A 20,798-nucleotide genomic window follows, 5' to 3' on the forward strand; every position below is an offset into this window, starting at 1 on the left:
GTTTTATTAGCTCTGGGTTGGAATCACACACATTCTGTCACTTGCTTGCTCAATGATCCTTAGATAGGTTACTTAACCTCTCCAAGCCTAGTTTCATCCAGTGTAAAATGGGGATAATAACGGTGTTGGCCTTGAAGGACTTTTAACTTTTTTTTTTAAACAATTGTAGATTCACAAGAAGTTGCAAGAACAGTACAGTGAGGTCCCATGTATCCATCACCTAGCTTACCCCAATGGGGGAATCTAATTTAATTATAGTGCATGATCAAAACCAGGAAATTAATTGGCAAATCTAATTAACTAGACTATAGTTTTTACTCAGATTTCACCAGTTTTTCATACACTCATTTTTGTGTTGTTTTGTTTTTGTTTTCTTTTCTTAAGTAATTTCTATGCCCTGTATGGGGCTGGCACTCACAACTCCAAGATTAGGAGTCACATGTTCTACCAACTGAGCCAGCCAGGCACCATATATATATAATTTTTTTTTTTTTGTAGAGTTTTGTGTGTAATTCTGTGGTGCTTTATCACATATAACCATCACTACAATCGAGATACAAATGTGTGGATTAAATACAACTAAGCATTTAAAGTGCATACACAAGAGGTAGCATATAGAAGAACTAAGTAAATGTTATGTATCATGATTATTAGGTGAAATCAGATGATCTTGCTTATTCAGTGCTTCCTAATTTTGTGAGGTAGTTGGTTGGTTGACAGAAAAAGTGTTTTGGAAGCTAGATGCAAAGCACTTTATATTAATCATTTTTCATCTTTTTTTCTCTATTTTATGGTGCTTTGACATCCTGGGGCCTTGTAGACACACAAAAGGAGTGGCTGCCCCTCCCAGGGTTAGCTACTTCCTAGAGATAGCAAACCACTTGCCTGTGGAATTGCCTTTGATATGCAAACCACACCCCCATATGTCTCCTTTCTTTTTTTTTTTAAGATTTTATTTATTTATTTGAGAGAGAGAATGAGAGAGAGAGAGAGCACATGAGAGGGGACAGGGTCAGAGGGAGAAGCAGGCTTCCCGCCGAGCAGGGAGGCCGACGCGGGACTCGATCCTGGGACTCCAGGATCATGACCTGAGCCGAAGGCAGTCGCTTAACCAACTGAGCCACCCAGGCGCCCCATATGTCTCCTTTCATCAGACTCTTGAAGTTATTCCCCCCCAAACTCCACCCCTGCTCCTTGGCTATAAATTTCCACTTCTCATGGTCTTTGGAGTTGAGTCAAATCTCTTTCTCCTATTGCCCTAGTCTTGACATCTACACCTGTGGCAACAGTCCTGAATAAATTCTTCCTTACAAGTGGCGGAAAACCTTCTTTTCCTTTATGAACTCCAGGTCCAGTCTAGACTAGACAACACCAATGTGCATTTCCTAGCATTAAGGGAGCCTTCTAGAGGTCTTCTTGATTGCCTGGGGTGAGTGGTGAGGGGACCAAATTAAAGGATATACCATTTCTCCCAATAATTTTTTGCCATTCCTTACATGAAGAGCAAAGAGAAATCATATTTTTAGATACAGAAAAATGGGTACATAGAAAAACTTCATCCAAGAGTTAAAATAAGTTGATCACAATATCCCAGTAATCATTCCATTTATGCAATAAAGTTAACTTAAATGAGGATTCCAAGATGGGGACATAATTTTCAGATAAATGACCTCGCTCCTAGAGCCCCTGTGTTTTTCCGATGGCAGTGCTGGTCACAGTGCGTCCCCATAATCTGTTGTCTGAGACTTGGCTCCTCCAGGGCAGGATGAGGCAGGTGGGGATAGGGAGGTGCCCACAGGAGCTGGATGATCAGAACCTCCAGGCAATATTTTGTCTCCATGGATATGCCACACCTACCAGAAGTTAATTCTTGTGCCTGGAATCTTTGGGAAACACCAATGCTTTACTGCCACCTTCTGGTCAAAATGTGTTTTGTCATATTTCTTCATTTCGTTTTTTTGGTCTTTGTAAAAAGGATTTGAGAAAAGCCCCCTTCCAGTCAGCAGTCCTACATCGCCAGGAGCAACCGACATGGATAGAAAAGTATATAACTCTTGAGAAACTTTACAAGGATGTGCATGCATGTATATGTCTATTTATATTACACACAAATGAATACTCTTCTGAATCTGTGAGTGTCCAAAAACCAGATCATTGTAGCTTATATTTCCACAGGTTTTTAAAAAATAGTTTTTTAAAATGTTTTCACATATGTTCACTCTATTAATATGAGAGGCAAGTAGGGATGATTAATGAAATTATTTTATTTATTTTTAGAAAGAGGTGGGGGGCGCTGAGGGAGAGGGTGATAGAGAACCTTAAGCAGGCTCCATGCTCAGCACAGAGCTTGACGTGGGGCTCAACCTCATGACCTAAGCCAAAATCAAGAGTCAGCCTCTTAACCCACTGAGCCACCCAGGTGCCCCAAGAAAATAATTTTATAGCAGTCCCTTAAAAAAGACAAGGAATTAAAAAAAAAAAAAGGGAATTATTAAGGAGCCCTTAAACTTGCTCACAGATGTTTTGTCCTACTAATCTTTTTTTATTAATTTAAAATCAATTAATTAACATATAGTGTATTATTAGTTTCAGAGGTAGAATTTAGTGATTCATCAGTTGCATATAACATACAGTGCTCATTACATCACACACCCTCACTTAATCACTCTGTTACCCCATCCCCCCACCCACCTCCCCTCCAGCAACCCTCAGTTTATTTCCTAGAGTTAAGAGTCTCTTATGGTTTGTCTCCCTCTCTCTTTTTGTCTTACTTTATTTTTCCTTCCCTTCCCCGATGTTCATCTGTTTCTTAAATTCCACATATGAGTGACATCATAGGATATTTCTCTTCCCCTGACTTATTCCTTTTAGCATAATATACCCTCTAGTTCCATCCACATTGTTGCAAATGGCAAGATTTCATTCTTTTTCATGGCTGAGTAATATTCCACTGTGTGTGTGTGCGTGTGTGTGTGTGCGCGCGCATGTGCGCGCGCAGGCGCGCACACGCACACACACCATCTCTTCTTTATCCATTCATCTGTTGACGGACATCTGACTTCTTTCCATAGCTTTGCCATTGTGAACATTGGGGTGCAGGTGCCCCTTCAGATCACTACATTTGTATCCTTGGGGTAAATACCCAGTAGTGAAATTGCTGGGTCGTAGGGTAGCTCTATTTTCAGCTTTTTGAGGAACCTCCATACTGTTTTCCAGAATGGCTGCACCAGCTTGCATTCCCACCAACAGTGTAGGAGGGTTCCCCTTTCTCCGCATCCTTGCCAACATCTGTTGTTTCCTGACTTGTTAATTTTAGCCATTCTGACAGGTGTGAGGTGATATCTCATTGTGGTTTTGATCTGTATTGCCCTGATGCCGAGTGATGTTGAGCATTTTTTTCATGTGTCTGTTGGCCATTTGTACATCTTCTTTGGAAAAATGTCTGTTCATGTCTTCTGCCCATTTCTTGACTGCATTTTTTGTTCTTTGGGTGTTGAGTTTGATAAGTTCTCTATAGATTTTGGATACCAGCCCCTTATCTGATTAGACATTTGCAAATATCTTCTCCCATTCTGTAGGTTGTCTTTTAGTTTTATCGACTATTTCCTAAGCTGTGCAAAAGCTTTTTATGTTGATGAAGTACCAATAGTTCATTTTCGTTTTTGTTTCCCTTATCTTTGAAGACGTGTCTAGCAAGAAGTTGCTGCAGCTGAGGTCAAAGAGGTTGCTGCCTGTGTTCTCCTCAGGAATTTTGACGGATTCCTGCCTCACATTTAGGTCTTTCATCCATTTTGAGTCTACTTTTGTGTGTGGTGTAAGAAATTGGTCCAGTTTCATTCTTCTGAATGGGGCTGTCCAATTTTCCCAACACCATTTGTTGAAAAGACTTTTTTTCCATTAGACATTCTTTCCTGCTTTATCGGAGATTAGTTGACCATAGAGTGGAGGGTCCATTTCTGGGCTCTCTATTCTGTTCCATTGATCTATGTGTCTGTTTTTGTGCCAGTACCATACTGTCTTGATGATGACAGCTTTGTAATACAGCTTGAAGTCCGGAATTGTGATGCCACCAGCTTTGGTTTTCTTTTTCAACATTCCTTTGGCTATTCTAATCATTTTTTTAAAAGATTTTTTTTTTTATTTTTAAGTAATCTCTACACTCAACATGGGGCTCAAACCTAATAACCCTGAGATCGAGTCACCTGTTCTACTGTCTGAGCCAGCCACTTGCTCCCGTCTATTAATTTTTTAAAGTTTTCTAGAATGATTCCATATATGCTTTTTTTCATTAGGAAGCCTACTTCTGCACTTATAATATAATTTTGTTTTCAAAAGTGACATACACATTTTATGAAAACATCTATTGTGTAGAAAAAAACTTTAATAACCAATAAGCATATATACATTAATGCCTGTGCATCATATTCTGTTTATGGTTCAAGACAATGGTGCTGATGAGGATGATGATGATGATGCTAAGGTGCGGAGAACTGACGGCATATTGCTAAGAGCATTGCCCTCCGAAATCAGATTGTCTGAATTTTAAATGCCAGCTCTGACTCTTACTGGCTGGGTTATTTTAACGAAGTTCCCTAATCTCTGGGCTGCAATTTCTTCATCCAGAAATGGAGGTACCTATCCCACAGGATTTTGGGATAATGATAATAATAGTACTTGTTGTACAGGATTGTGATGAGAAACGGGTTAATACCTACTTGGTGCTTAAAGCAGTATCTACCACATAATAGTATGTAAATGAATTATTTTTGTAAAATAATTAGACAACGCCTGGCATATAGCAAGTACTATATAAACATTTATTAAAGAACAATCATCATAATAATTAATATTACCATGTGCCAGGTTCTAAATTTAGCACTTTCTCTGCATTATTGCTTTTCATCCTCCCACCATCCTCCTTGAAGGGTATCACTTAACCTCTGGTTTGCTTATGGGGAAACTGAAGCACAGTGTGCTTAAGTAACTGGCCCAAGGTCACACGGTTAGTATGTAGCAGAGCTAAAATTCAGTTAACATGTCTCTATCTAAAAGTTACTTTACAGGGTGCCTGGGTGGCTCAGCGGGTTAAGCGTCTGACGTCATGATCTCAGGGATCCACAGCTGGCCCGAGTTGGACCACATCAGGCTCAGCACTCAGCAGGGAGTCTGTTTCTCCCTCTCCCCACCCCCATCCCCCACTTCTGTGTGCTCTCTCTCTTCCAAATAAGTAAATAAAATCTTTAAAAAAAAGTTACTTTACTAACCCACACATGTCGCTCTTGCTTTATACCACTTCACTAATTTATCAAGTGAATTCTACACAAGTATATCCTCTGTAACCCCAATGAGCTGCATAAACACCCAATTTTGTGTTTCTTTTTAAGGTTTTTGGCATATATTCGGATGAACCTTAATTTATTTATAACTCTGTCATATGAAGATACATTGAATGCCAGTTGGAATACCATGACTACATCTAATCAACATACGAGGATAATAAAGAAGTGGTTAGGCCCACAATCTGCCTTTTTTCTTTACAAGACTGTTTCAACAAATGAATGCTATGACTTTGGTGAGTAAATAATCCTTCATTGTGAGCTCACATTTAATTCTCATGAACTCAAGTGAAGCAAGAGGTACATGGGGGTGCCTGGGTGGCTCAGTCGGTTAGGCGACTGCCCTCGGCTCAGGTCATGATCCTGGAGTCCCGGGATCGAGTCCCACATCGGGCTCCCTGCTCAGCGGGGAGTCTGCTTCTCCCTCTGACCCTCCCGCCTCTCATGTGCTCTCTCTCTCTCTCTCATTCTCACTCTCTCAAATAAATAAATAAAATCTTAAAAAAAAAAAGTACATGTATTTCAGTAAATGATGGGATTACGTCCAGGCCCTACCTCAAAACATCAAGAAGGTAAATCTATATTCTTGGCACTTCCTTTGGTTAATTTTAATTTTCCATTTTATACTCTTAAATAGTTTCAATTATCACTAGAGAGTTGTTAATAGCTACTACTCTGTCCTATGGAGAAAAGAGCAGGGAGGGAAGAAGAAGGCTCTTCCAGCATCAAGATACATTCAGTCAGCAACCCCACCTCAAGTACAAGTGTGCGATGCTTCTCTATCCTAACTCCACTGGGGGGTCCAGTACAGGATCCCATCAGTCCGTTCCCTATCCTATATGTTCGCCGGTGAAGTATTGTGTGCATTGGGGAAACGCCAAATGGGGAGAGGGGGTGGTCTTTGAGTCCTCCTAGGCAATCTGGGGGGGCGGATGCAGCAGAAATGGAGTCCTCATGGATCCCAAGGGAAGGCAATTATCAGAGTCCCCTGGTGCAGGCGGTAGAAACATTCCCCTGAATGAAAGCAGGACAAACTGCAAGTGATTATGGCTCAGTTTCCAAGCAGTTCTTGGGCCCTGCATCAATAGCCTTCATGGTGGTCCTTCCTCTGACCCACCTGCCTAGCTCTTCCAGGGCAATGCATGCTCTCCCTTCTTGAGCAGTGTTTCCTTGCTCCCAATCCAGCCCCTAAACCTGTCCTTTTTTTTCAAGCTCCTTACCTTCTCTAAGGATATTTCCCTTACTCTGTTTTCTCTGATAATTTTTAGTACTTTTGTCCTTTAAGCATATCTTCCACTACATTTTTAGACTTGTGGTTCTATGAAACAAATTGCATTCAATGGATGATACATTCCTGGTGGTATAGTAATCTCATTTTATAATTATACTTTTGTGTGATTTCTTGAATAATGCTTCTCTCCCCCACTAGACTGTAAATGACAATGAACTGACTCTATTTTCATTCACTATTGTACCCCCAGGGCCCAGCACCATGCCTGGAACATAGCTGGTGTTCCATAAATATTTGTTGAACAAAGAGATGTTACCCAAGTTGGCCTTTAAAGCCCATCTTGAAGATTTTTTGCATATATCAGAAATAAAGATGAAGAAGAATATTAGCAGAACCATATGAAAGGCCTATGTCTTATTCTGTGTTCCCAACTCTTTGGTTCTTACACAGATGATTTAAGGCTTTATCACACACGATCATGTCATGGATGGGTTATGGCCAGCTAGGTAGTTGTGTTGAAGGACAGGGAGAATAAGAAGAAAGAGAAGAATTGAGGATTATAAAGCCAAGCCTGGGCTCAATGGAAAGAGCCAAGTGCAGAGTGGCTGCATCCTGGCCACATATATGCAGATCACTTGTCATGCTGAGAAGCAGTGAGACCAGGGAATAATCACACATCTCCAGTGTTTCACATAGCTTTTTTCAGCTTGTAAACTCTGACTTCAGCAGTTCTATACCACTCCAGCCATCTGTTTAATATATAACTCGGGTCCTCCTGTGCACTTTACATGCTTTACCTCAATTCAGCAAGCATATACTGAACACTTGCTATCTTGACTGTGTGCTGGGGGTGCTCAATACACAGGGATACCGTTTGCTACTTATTTTTTTAAACGGAATTTATTTATTTATTTATTTATTTATTTTTAAGATTTTATTTATTTATTTGAGAGAGAGAGAATGAGAGATAGCACGAGAGGGAAGAGGGTCAGAGGGAGAAGCAGACTCCCTGCAGAGCAGGGAGCCCGATGTGGGACTCGATCCAGGGACTCCAGGATCATGACCTGAGCCGAAGGCAGTCGCGTAACCGACTGAGCCACCCAGGCGCCCTAAACGGAATTTATTTTTAAGAGCAATTTTAGTCTCACAGCAAATTTACTACTCATTTGTAAAAGCCTGAATCATTTATTTGCAAATGTAACAAAGTGCAATCTGCACTTTGAACCCATGTAACATATACAAATGTGCGCGCGCGCGCACACACACACACACACACACACACACACACACACACACACACAGTCAGCCAGTCTTCTCTTTCCACCCTGGTTACAACATCGATACTCATTTCTTGATTAGTATTTAGCAAAGGGAAAGAAGAAAAGCCAAAAACTTCAAAACACACCAGGAACACTTTTATGTCACATCAGGTGGAAAAAATCCACAAAAATTTCTTTGCAAACTCCTAGTAAGTTTTAAGATATTAATTGTTGGGGACTTGTCAGTTAATTAATATTTGACTCCTGGAGAAAAGTTTGGAAGGTATAAAACTTTCATGTCTGAGCCAACAGAGATGTTTCTTAACTAGAAATTTTCTTAGACCTGTCACATGGAGGAAAAACAAAAGATGGTCGAAAGAAAAAGGCTGTGTATTCTCAAATCTTCCATTGCTAATCAAAACAACACCAGGAAGTCAGAAGTTCTAAGATTTAGTGTCATTTGATAAGCAGTCATTGCTTGAGTGAAATTTTTATAAAGTGTGCCTAGAGACCAGTGTAGTAAATGCTTTACTCATTTAAAAATAAGGTTATTAAAAACTATGAAGACATCTAACAAGTAGACGAACTACTCTACATAAAAGGGACTATGTCATGTAGGCCTTACATTTGGCTGAATGCACTAGAAATCCAACCATGGTGACTTAATTAAAAGGGATTTATTTTTCTTACCTAAGAGGAAGTCTAGAGACAGGCAGTTCACAATATCATCAACATCTCAGGATCCTTCTGTCCTTCTGGTTTGCTTTCCTTAAGATGTGGTGTTCATGTTCATGATTGCTTCATGGTCACAATGAGGCTGCTCTACCTCCAGCATAATATCCACTTTCCAGGTAGAGAGAATAAAAAGAAAGAGAAGGGCAAGGCAAAAGGCTGAATCTGTCCTTTTTTATTGGAAAGCAATAGCTTTGCCAGGAACCTTGCCTCTAGACTTCCAATTACACCTCCTTGGCTATAACTCTGTCACATGGTCACCCAGCTTAGGTGTGTTGTTACCCTGAACAAAATTCAGGTTCTCTTGTAAGAAGGAAAGAGAATGACTATTGGGTTAACAACTAGCAGAATCTGCCACAAAACACATTTTAAAATTAAATCCTGAAAGGGTTTAAGTCCCAGGATCTTTGGAGGTAGTGAGAAAATGAATGAAGTTAACGTTTTGAATAAAAGTTTCTTACAGGCTCAGTCTCGGGACAAAGATATTACCTGTGTTCCCAGCTTTAGACAATTAGACATGGTTCAGCATAGGCTGGCTTGAGTGATTTTTAAAGAAAACCATGGCCTTCCCATTTAGGCTGTAGGATGCCTAAAAGGATAGGATACCACCAAGCCATCAACAGCCTCAAAAGAATTTAGCAGTGTTGCACGGTTGCTAGCTTTTGCATTTTTTATCCAATTTTAATACTAATGAATTCCTGACCTGATGACCAGTAGCATTCAAAGAAGCACTGCTCAAGTAGCCAAGTAACAAAATATTCAATCTTTAACTTGCATCTCTTAAAAACTAAATATTCAAGGGGAATCCTTTCATACTGCCCAGCCACACCGATAGCATCCCTTATTTTCGCCTATTCACTCATAGATTTTATTGTATTTTACAAAAGTATCAATCCGCAATGAGTTGGAACTTTTTTTAAATTGTCCTTCAGCATAGAGTTTGAGAAAGCACTGTTCTAGTGTAAAGCATTGATTTTGCCTCTTGAAGGCCTAGAATCAGTCCAGTGAAGATGGATTCTCCTCAGAGAGCAGCATTCTCAATATCGGGGATGTGTGTAGGGAGGTGGAGGGGGGAGGGGTAGCATGGGAAAATTTACAATATGGTAATTTTAAAATTCATTATACAATCATAAAATGAAAGTGCAAAATGTAAGTATTTCAGCTGGGGGTGAAGAGGGGCTTGCCTCGTTTTCTTTGGCTTCCTTCCTTTACCACCACTCCGTTGTTTTAGTGTTACATGCACCCATTCTTTCCTTAGGTCTCCAGGGGAAGGAAACAGGTAATGGTCAATTGACCAAAAGTAATATGGAGCAATAAATCAGAACTGTTGAAATGCTATGGCTCCCCAGATATTCTTGTGTGACATCAAACAGTAGGGTCAGAGAGGAGAGTGTTGGCTACCCATTGAATCCAACATAAATTATGACAGGTGAATGTTCATTAAATATAGAATTGATGACATTCTAAAAGAAATTGAATATAAATCAGGTTTTATTTAATTGACAATATTCCTCTGTTGCAGAATATGGGAATATCCCTGGTACTTGGCCTGCTGAAACTCACAGGATCCTGGAGTGGCTCTAGATCAGGTTGAGTATCCGTTATTGCCACATACAAAATACCCCCAAACTTCCAATAAATATCATTTATTATTTCTCCCAAGCCTGGGGTGAGTTGGTGGCCGGCTGATCTCCACTGGGATTGCCAATAGTCTGAGGGTTTCCTGAGACCTCTACTGTAGGCTGGCTTAGCTGGATTATCTCAGCTGGAACAGATCTGTTCCATGTGTCATTTATCCCCCATTTAAGGCCAACAGACACACCTGAGCATGTTTTTCTCCTGGCAATAGAAGAAATCCAAGAAAGCAAGCAGAAATACTAGGGCCTCTTGAGATGTAGGATTAGAACTGGTCCACAGTTCTGGAAATCATCTCATTCAGCTGGCCAAAGCAAATCACATGGCCAAACCCAGATTCAAAGGTGGAGGGGAGATTTTGCCTCTTTAGTGAAGGGAACATACAGCCATTCTGGAAAGCAGCCTAGTGGAATAGAGTGAAATTAAATGTTTGCCCTAGGAACCAGAGATCACATGTGTTGCTACATATTCCAAAGAAATGAATGCACAGGCCAATAAAGTGGAATGAATAAGGGTTTTCATTGTGGTATCAATGGAGAATAATTGATATCTCAGTTGGAGATAACTTAGATGTTGACAATTAATGGATAAATTAAATGTGGTATACTTATACTTTGGAATACTATGCAGCACTTAGATGTGTATATAGCAATATGTACAAATTTTAAAAAACATCTTTTTACCATGGAAAAAATAAGAAACAGTTTAAGATTTAAAACCAAATACTAGGGGCGCCTGGGTAGGTCAGTTGGTTAAGCATCTGCCTTCGGCTCGGGTCATGATCCCAGGGCCCTGGGATCAAGCCCCACATTGGGCTCCCTGCTCAGTGGCAAGCCTGCTTGTACTTCTCCCTCTGCCTGCCGCTTCCCCTGCTTGTGCTCACTCTTTCTCTGTCAAATAAAATAAAATCTTTAAAAAACCCAAATACTATTTATGTAAAATGAATACAGACACAAAACATATATAGATTTATATTTAAAGACATATAGCAGACATGTAAGAGTGGGTGCCCATTGGCAGAAAGGAGGTAATGAGACTGGGGACTGGGGATATAGAGTGACACTAAAACCAAACCAAAACAAAAAGATAGAGGAGCCATTCATGGGCCAATGTTGATAATGTGTTGTGAACTAAGAACTGTGACTACAATCTGAGGTACAAAATAGTAGCTAAGAAAATATTACAGAATCAAAATCAAAGTGTGAAGAGTGTCAGCTAGTTTGCTCCTGTAGGGCACTGGCCCCGCCCACTACAGTAAGTCACTTTTGATATGAAAACTACCTCTGGTAAAAACTGCTGTTCACCTACTCACCCCATGCACTCCCCCCTCTCTTCCATATTTATAGAACCCCTTATTATTGGGAATAATGTGTCCAGCTTAGAAAGACACACATACACGCACACACACAATTCCTAGCCACACTTGTAGCAAGGGTGGGTATTGAGATATAAACAGAACTCATTGAATGGGGCTTTGGAAGAGTCTTTTTCTTTTTTTAAGATTTTATTTTTAATTATTCTCTAAACCCAACGTGGGTCTTAAACTTACAACCCCAAGATCAAGACTCACATGCTCCACTGAGCCAACCAGACACCTCATGGGAAAGTCTTCTTGTCCAGTGCTATCTTGTACAGTGAATTGACCTGAAGGCTGGAACTAATGCTCTGAGACTAGCAGAGCAGAGACAGATGGAGCCTGGGTCCTGAAGACCTGGTGAAGCCACTAAACCAGCTCTGGAAGCCCGTTTCTGGACTTCTTTAATAGAATAACCTCCTAATTTGTTTAATAAGCCACTGTAGACTAACTGCTGTTTCTAACCTTAATGCAATTCCTGATACACAAGGCTCTCTCTTTTTTCTTAAAAAAAAAAAAATTGTCACTCTTTTCTTCCAGACTAACAGAGGTTATAGACTAATAGCATGATGAGGCCAGAATTTAGGCTTAAATGGATTACCTTTAAGACAAGCCAAAGAAACACTGCTTCAGGTAGTAGCTAATAAGTATTTATTCATTTGCTAATTAAAGGTTAAAACTTGAAATTTCTCATCTGTAAAAACAGGACCTAGGAAGTACACTCTATCTTAAAAGTTACCTTATAGGTGGTATTCATGGGATTTCTTATCCCCCAAAGGTGGAGAAAGTGGCAAATATAGTTTTTATTTCAAACGGTTTTGATAAATTCTTGACTAGAGTCATAATGCATTAAGGCAAGTCTGAATTTTTTTTTTCCAGCACATCTCTGTTTTACATCAGGGAGGACATGCTGTGTCTTCTCACTAAACATCCTTTCATGGCTAGATCACTGTTGCCTTGACATCAGGTGCCTTGTAGAAGGACTCTTAGGGGCTAAAGTATGTGTGCAGGACTGAGAAAAGGGAGATTCCCCACTGCAGGACTCACTGCCTGTGACTGAGGATGTGGGCAAGTGACAAAAAGCACACTGAACTGGGACACCAAACATGATTCTTTTGTTTGGCTGTGTTCAGCAAACATTTAAGGATACCTGCTCTGTGACAAGCACAGTGCTGGACCCTGGGAAAGGACTGGCAAGACATAGGCACTGACCTCCATAGGTCTCAGGCACAGCATTTTGAGCTCAGGCTGTAATTCTAATCGACCTTGGTGAAGGAAAGGTGTTTCAGGAGGCCCTCATCAGTTTAAAGGCTGGTGAACAAATGCCAGTTCCAGACAGGTGTTACACCAAAGAAATCTGCTGAACCAGAGCATTTTTCTCTCCTACTTTAACAGAATCTAGCTGCTTATTCTCCCACCAGGGATGCTCCTCTCTGCAACTCAGACCTAATGAATCTGCTTTCATTTCCTGGGGGCCTAAACTCACGAAATCAGCAGAAATGGTAAATAAAAGCAGAGCATCAGAAAACGATGTTCTAGCCCTGGTCTAGCATTATCTCTATAAACCTTGACAAATTATTTTTCAGTGTTCTCATCTGGGAAGTGTTGTAAAGTGAAGAGCTGCAAAGTGAACTCTGTGCAAAAAGTGTGAAAACTTTTTGCTAGTAGGTGAAGGGGTACAAGACAGGACACCGCCCCTCCCCCGCACCCCCATGCGCCACTTTGGCTTGCGGATTATCTGGAGCTTAAGTCACTTTAGACCCTGAAAGCTCAAGAGAAACTTTTGTCCTCCCTTAACCACACAGAAGAATCTAAATTGGGGTCTTTTCCAGAGTAAGGGTTATTAACAGAGATAAATTTTATCTGAGTGAGCCATCTGTATGGTAGGGCAAACATCTAATTACCATCTTATCGCTCTATGAAAGTGCCTTCCTTTCATCTGAAGTCCCAGACTCCTATCTCCTTTTTAGTTCAGAATGACATATATACCTCATTGTGCCTATTTTTGTAATTTCCACGTCTACGTGGAGTTCCTCATCCCTATGCCTATTAAATTTGATTTTTCTCCTGTCTCATGTGAATTTGATTCCTCGTGCAGCTAGAAGGACCTTTGAGGAGACTGGAATTCTTGCTCCCCGACATAGGCAAGTGCAAAAACCCAAGGCCAGAGGCAGCGACCTTCAAACTATCGCCAGGGCTAGGCTTTCAAACTGACTCTTCAAGCGCACAAGTACCCTAGCGCTAAGCTAGAGAGACTGCGCATGGGCCGTTAAGGCCCTTCCCAGGACCCGTAGCTTCCCTTTAGGTTTTGGTGCCGCCCACCACCAAAGCCCTCGTTTCCGGTTCAGCCCAGGAAGCTTCAGAGTGTTTCTGGCCTCCGCTTCCCTGGGCCGACCATTTCGCCAACGTTTTTCCAGGTCTTTCGGTTGCTGGGAAAGGTAGTTGCCAATAAAGTTTCCCCGTTTCAAAGTCTGGCAGATTGGGCCGGGCGCATCCTCTGTCCTCTTGCTCATTGCCCTTAGTCTTTTAGGCTACAGGCAAGGAGCTTCAAGGCGTCATGGCCAGGGGCCAGGCCGGCCCGGCCGGTCTGAGGCCAGCTTTCGTTGCCCGCTCGCTCTCATGGTTTTTGGCCCCCACGGCGTCCGCCTCAGCGTGAGCGCAGTCCCTCCGCGCCTACGGGCTGCCTTGCGCTGGACCCCATGGCCTCCGAGGCTCCGTCGCCTTCGTTGTCGCCGTCGTCGCCTCCCTCCCCTGAGCCTGAGCTGGCCCAGCTCAGGCGGAAGGTGGAGAAGTTGGAACGCGAGCTGCGGAGCTGCAAGCGTCAGGTGCGGGAGATCGAGAAGCTGCTGCATCACACGGAGCGGCTGTACCAGAGCGCAGAGAGCAACAACCAGGAGCTCCGCACCCAGGTGCGCGGTCCGCCTCCAGCCCCGCGCCCCATCCAGCCCAAGGGGAGGCTTCCGAAGCCTCTGATAGCCTCGGAAGGGCTCCCTGGCAGGGGCGCAGAACTGCTCTATAGAGTATCTGAAAGAAATAAAAGTTCACGTGTATTATAATTCCAAGTACATTTGAAGCTAGTCTAAGAGTTAGGGTTCCTGGATTTGGATAAGTGCGCGAGCTGCTGGTGGGAAGTGAACTTCATTACCTTACTTTTCATTCTCACTTGTGACGTTCCCTTGGCATTAGGAACATTTATGTTATTTTTTATGCATCACTTTTGAGTTAAAGCTCTGGACTTGAAGCAGAATACCATTTATCACTCACTCGGTGTGTGAACTGATGCTGAGCTCAGTTGTCCATAAAATGAGTGTTAGTACCACACAAGTGAAGGTTAAATCAGATTAAGCATGAACAAACAGTTTTAGAATTTTACAAACTGTTGAACACTATGCATGTGTCAGGTTGTTTTTCTGGGCATTTACCAGCTTGAGTTTTCTGGTGAAAGTAGGGGGGCTCAAACTGTCTTTGTTAGAGACACTACATGTTCATAAAATGGGGTAAAGATAAGTATTTAACTGTCACTTTTTAATTTTAAAAAGGAGCATAATATTTTTTCCAGCTTGATTTGTTGGGCAGTTACACTCTCCCAACAAGTTATTTCCCTGTAATTTTTAATGTAAACTTGTGTAGTCCTTTGTAATATATTGGTATATTTCCTAAAACTGCACATAAAGGCTGTACACTGAAAAATCAGCAAACTTTGTTGTGCTTTTTTATCAAATGATCTATGAAAATAACTACTGAGATGTAGTGCATTCTGTCTGTTGTATAGGTTGTTAATATGACGTTATAGAAAATAGTGTTTGTGTAATAACTGGTTTTTGAACACTTAAGATGAATGCATAAGGACTCTGCTAGGAGACTACACATATGGTTAAACTATCATGAGGAAAGGGGAGCAAAATATCCCCTTAAAATTCCTTTTAAAAAACCCTTTTATAATTCTAAATTTTTATTTTATTTTTTTTAAAAGATTTTATTTATTTGACAGAGAGCGAGAGAGCACAAGCAGGGGGAGCAGCAGAGACTCCCCGCCGAGCAGGGAGCCTGATGCGGGGCTCGATCCCAGGACCCTGGCATCATGACCTGAACGGAGGCAGACACTTAACCTACTGATCTGCCCAGGCACCCCTCTATATTTTTAATCTAAAGATCTAAAAGAGAACGTTTTTTCTAGCCTTTGACGGTGAGGTACAGGGAAGACAGGCCCTTCTGAGGCAGTCACCTCTCTTCCCTTCTGCTGCAGTTGTGTAGTCCTAAGACTACTGTCTTCTGTTTAAAGAAAAAAAATGCATTAAAGCATACAAGTGAGTATTAATATATTTAAGTGAATAGGTAATTCCAGGTGGAGGACCCTGAATAATACTAGATAATTTAATTTGATGAATGGGAATTAATGGTTTTTTAAACTAATTTTTTTTTTTTAAGATTTTATTTGTTTATTTGACAGAGAGAGACACAGTGAGAGAGGGAACACAAGCAGGGGGAGTGGGAGAGGGAGAAGCAGGCTTCCCGCGGAACAGGGAGCCCGATGCGGGGCTCGATCCCAGGACCCTGGGATCATGACCTGAGCCGAAGGCTGACGCTTAACGACTGAGCCACCCAGGCACCCTTTTAAACTAATTCTTTAGGAAGAGCTGCTAACTGATTAAAAATTTTAGTATAGAAACATTCTTACTGTTAGAAATAAGGGAACATCTTCACAAAGTCCTCTTAATTTAGTTCACGTAAGTTCATTTTGGAGGGAATATTTTGAGGTTAAGCAAGAGAGTATAAGAATAAAAACATTTCCCTCTACAAATGTGAAAGGTGAAAGAAAGTTAATTATAGTATTTTTAATTTTTCTGAAAAGGAAACTAGCTGCTTTGGTACTAAAACTTCAAGAAAAATAATTATTGTAATTTCAGGAGAATGGTGTGTATATTATTAGATTGCTAAATGATTTAATTTCCTAAAGCTGTGTTTTCTTTTAGGTAGAAGAGCTCAGTAAAATACTCCATTGTGGGAGAAATGAAGACAATAAGAAGTCTGATGTAGAAGTTCAAACAGAGAACCACCCTGCTTGGGCAATCTCAGGTATTCGGCTTATAGTGAAGATATCTTAGTGCTGTTACATTCGCATCATGCTAAGTTGGAGTTTTCTTTAAATTTAAAACAGACATACATCTAGATCTGAGAACTGTTATGTTGACTTCTCATATGATTTGGTATTTTCAGATAATCTCTGTGTTCTTCTGGTGGGAAAATAGAAATGTTATTCTCTAAATATATAATAATGCTAATGTGTTTTTGGTGGCACTTTAACTGAGTAATGTTTGCTGTGCTGTGAACCATTTACTCATGTCTGGCCTTCCTTGAGACCAGGCACATGTATTTTCTTGTTGATGCATTCCACTTAGCATTGTGTTCAGTGTCAGTGTCTTAGGCCCTTATGGGAGTGATAGCTCACAGCCATGACCTCATGAGTGACATTGTGAAGCAAAATAACTGAGCAACTGAGTTTTAATAAATAGGGATCAGAAGAAACGATCTTTCCATTAAGTTTTGCCTTGTTTTATTCAGTATGTAATTTAACTAAATTGTTAAACAGCATTGTTATTAACATTACATATTTGTATGATATATTTTATTTATTTTTTAAAGATTTTCATTTATTTGACAGAGAGCGAGCGAGGGAACACAAGCCAGGGGGTCAGGTGGGGGAGAGGGAGAAGCAGGGAAGCAGGCTTCCCGGTGGGGAGCAGGGAGCCCAGTGTGGGGCTAGATCCCAGGACTCCGGGATCATGACCTGAGCCGAAGGCAAACACTTAACGACTGAGCCACCCAGGTGCCCCCATGATATATTTTTTTTAAGTCATCATTATGAGAGAAATATGACAGTAAAAACAACCCTTGGACTTTTTTTTTTTTTTAAAGATTTTATTTATTTGACAGAGACACAGTGAGAGAGGGAATACAAGCAGGGGGAGTGGGAGAGGGAGAAGCAGGCTTCCCGCGGAACAGGGAGCCCGATGCGGGGCTCAGTCCCAGGATCCTGGGATCATGAGCTGAGCCGAAGGCAGATGCTTAACGACTGAGCCACCCAGGCACCCCATAACTCTTGATCTTTATTTCCATTGTCATTTGATAATGCAACAGTATTCAGGTAGTATGTGATTGAGAGTTGCTCTTTTTTTTGACAGAACAAAACCTATTACCTGTTTTCTTTTTTTATTCTTGCTATGGAAATCCAAATCTACCTTTTTTTAACTTTTATTTTGACAGCGAGGATACTGAAGGTGACATTAGAATCGAAGATATATACTTCTGCCATTTTATCTGCACCATCCATTTAATCGTTAAATTGTATACAGCTGTAAAAATATGATATGTTAGCATTATGTGCTGTTTTATGTTCAGTGCTGGTGGTTTGGAATTAACTTCTCCTTGTATACATTTTTCTAATATGATATCACCTAATTTGCTTTTGCTACAGATTATTATTATCAGACATACTATAAGGATGTTAGTCTTCCAAATAAAGTGGCTGAACTCTCAGTTCAGCAAGATCAGGATATCGAAGCTTCTACTTTTAATTCTGAAGACCAGTCACAAATAGAAAATGATGCTTACACTGGTACCGATATAACAGAACATGTTAAATGTGCAGAAGAGGACCATTTTGCCTCAAATTCAGATTCACAGGTAATGAGATGCTTAACATGAAACTCTTGATGCCCAAAATGTATCATTTATTGTTATATAGAAAAAGAGACTTCTTTAGTCCATTACAACGTATACAAGGTTTATAAACATTCTATGTGTAATGATACAGTGAATATTACAGTTTTTAAGAAACAAAAACTAGAATTTATTAATATGTGTAATTGTTTTTCTACTCTGTTCTAAAAATTAATGATGTACATAAACTAAAAGAAAATTTGTCTCTGTATTTTCACTCAGTCAAAAAATTTGGGCAACAGCCACAATATCATGTTCATACTAATTTTTTTTTTATATTTTATTTTTATTAGAGAGAGAAACAGCATGAGAGGGGAGAGGGTCAGAGGGAGAAGCAGGCTCCCCACTGAGCTGGGAGCCCGATGTGGGACTCGATCCCAGGACTCCGGGATCATGACCTGAGCCGAAGGCAGTCGCTTAACCAACTGAGCCACCCAGGCGCCCCCTAATTTTTTTTTAAAGATTTTATTTTTTTAGTAATCTGTCCATCCAACATCGGGCTCAAACTCACAACCCCAAGATTAAGAGTCTCACACTCCGCTGACTAAGCCAGCCTGGTGCCCCCACATTAAAATATTTTTAATGCTTACTTTATGTCATACATCTTGCCACTCTTGCCTGAGTGTCATATAAATTTTTTTTTTTGTTTGAAGCAGGATCCCAGTAATTCCAGGATCCCAAGATTCAGTATAACTTTTTGGTGTGTGATATCTCACGTTATCTATAGCTTTTTCCTCCATCTCTCTTTTTCAAATTTTTTTTTCCCTTTGAACCTGTAATTATTCTTAAAGAATATTTCAGAGTCTGTATTTTGTAGATAACTATCTTATGGTATCAGGCATCTGTTTTTGAGTAATAGTCACACACTTTTAATGTCTTCAAAACTAGGTTAAATTGAATTAACTAAACACTAGTAACTTTTTTGAGGTGAACCAAACTGCAATTGATAGTCATCTCTTTCCATTGCAGAAATTAAAGCCTTATTGTTTAAAATTGTTTTAAGTCTATTTATTGTTCTAATTCGGCTAACTTTTAAAGTGATAGAAGGAAGTTTTTGTCTTATTTGACATGAATGTACCTTACCTAGGAGCCAGCATCTGTATTAGCAGCAGAAGATACGTCCTTAGAAGGTTCTTCATTAGCTGAAAGTTTGAGAGCTGCAGCAGAAGCTGCTGTGTCTCAGACTGGATTTAGTTATGATGAGAACACCGGACTGTATTTTGATCACAGCACTGGTTTCTATTATGATTCTGTAAGTATCTTGGACTGTTTAATGTTATATGGTTGTATACTTGCTGCTTGATACCAAGTATTAAACCCTAAGCTGAATTAAGAAAAGCAAGAAACTGCATTGAAAAATTATATTTGATTCAAAGTTATTTGACATGAGTAAAGAGTTGTAAAATAGCTACATTTCTGTGTTTTTAATTAAATAAGTTAATTGTGATTGTATAAGTATTTCTTATACTTAAGAAAGATCTGATCTTTTATATGTAAAGTAACACACAAAAATGTTAGAGCATTTTTTAATAAAAGCAGATAGTTAACTACATTGTTGTAAAGTGTTTAAGAACTTAAACGAACATTTTTTTCATAGAATTTTAAGGAAGTGACATTGTTAATTCTAGGCTTGGTGTGAAGTTTTTAAAAATTGTTTCAAGTACTTATGAATCCATTCGAACTCTAGAGGAAACCTTTTTTTTGAATTCTCAATAGCATGTTTATTATTAGTTTAAAAGTTCTGTGGCTTTTAAGCATTTCACTTTAAAAAAAATCAACATTAGGACTGAGAACTAGGGAAATTTGTGTGGAATCAAGACATGTAATGGACCACTAACTAGGACAGAAGCTAAAAATAAAGTTCTTGATTTATAATTCAGTGTTACGGCTGTTGACATCTGGTACTTAATTGTATTTCATTCAGGATTTGATGACAATGACGATGGAACTTACATACCTATATACCTCAGCCTTAGTGGTCTAGGAATGTGATCTGGTCCTCAGAAATTATCGAATGTGGTACCCAAAAGTGAAGCAGATTTTCACCATTCCAGTCACTGGAACTATTGTTAACTAATCTAGGGAATATAATGATAATACTAAATATCTTAGAAAAGGATTTCATTAGCTTGTTGGTTTGTACTTGGTATACTTTCTAAATCTCTTATAAAGAGAGAATTTTCTTTCACAGGAGTATGCTAATTGACCATGCTAATCAATACCCAGGAACTTAATGTTTAAACTCTTATTACCAAAGAGACTAGCTATTACTTGTTTGGTTTTGAGGAAAATACAGAGTTCACAAGTATATGATGTTAGTCTTCATCATTCTTCTACCTTCCTTTCTGTATCTTTCCTCCTGACATCTCTTCTGTAAATGGTTAGCTATATTCTGTTGCTTATATGTTTCAGTAAATTAGGGACTTCATTGTTTTGCCCTTTTTATTGTACTAGTTTTCATTTTAGTGTAATTAAATAGTTTTTCTTAAATTTTTGAAAATGTGTTTTAGACTGAAAGACATAAGAGATAA

At 39.9% G+C, this 20,798-nt stretch overlaps 1 protein-coding gene across 3 annotated transcripts in view; it reads left to right on the top strand.

The window, feature by feature from the left end:
- The first annotated feature begins 13,881 nt into the window (after positions 1 to 13,881).
- The window catches only part of AGGF1 (angiogenic factor with G-patch and FHA domains 1), a 54,732-nt gene continuing 47,815 nt past the window's right edge, over positions 13,882 to 20,798 (top strand). For 2 of the 3 annotated variants that reach the window (XM_027604806.2, XM_027604804.2), the window contains exons 1-4: positions 13,882 to 14,456; positions 16,521 to 16,623; positions 18,023 to 18,231; positions 19,355 to 19,519. In XM_027604806.2, the coding sequence (XP_027460607.1) occupies positions 14,247 to 14,456; positions 16,521 to 16,623; positions 18,023 to 18,231; positions 19,355 to 19,519 (687 nt within the window). In that variant the 5' untranslated portion in view covers positions 13,882 to 14,246. The remainder of the gene's footprint in view (positions 14,457 to 16,520; positions 16,624 to 18,022; positions 18,232 to 19,354; positions 19,520 to 20,798) is intronic. The other variant, XM_027604807.2, reaches the window with a different exon arrangement.

Source organism: Zalophus californianus, chromosome 5, assembly GCF_009762305.2.
Source record: "Zalophus californianus isolate mZalCal1 chromosome 5, mZalCal1.pri.v2, whole genome shotgun sequence".
NCBI lineage: Eukaryota > Metazoa > Chordata > Mammalia > Carnivora > Otariidae > Zalophus > Zalophus californianus.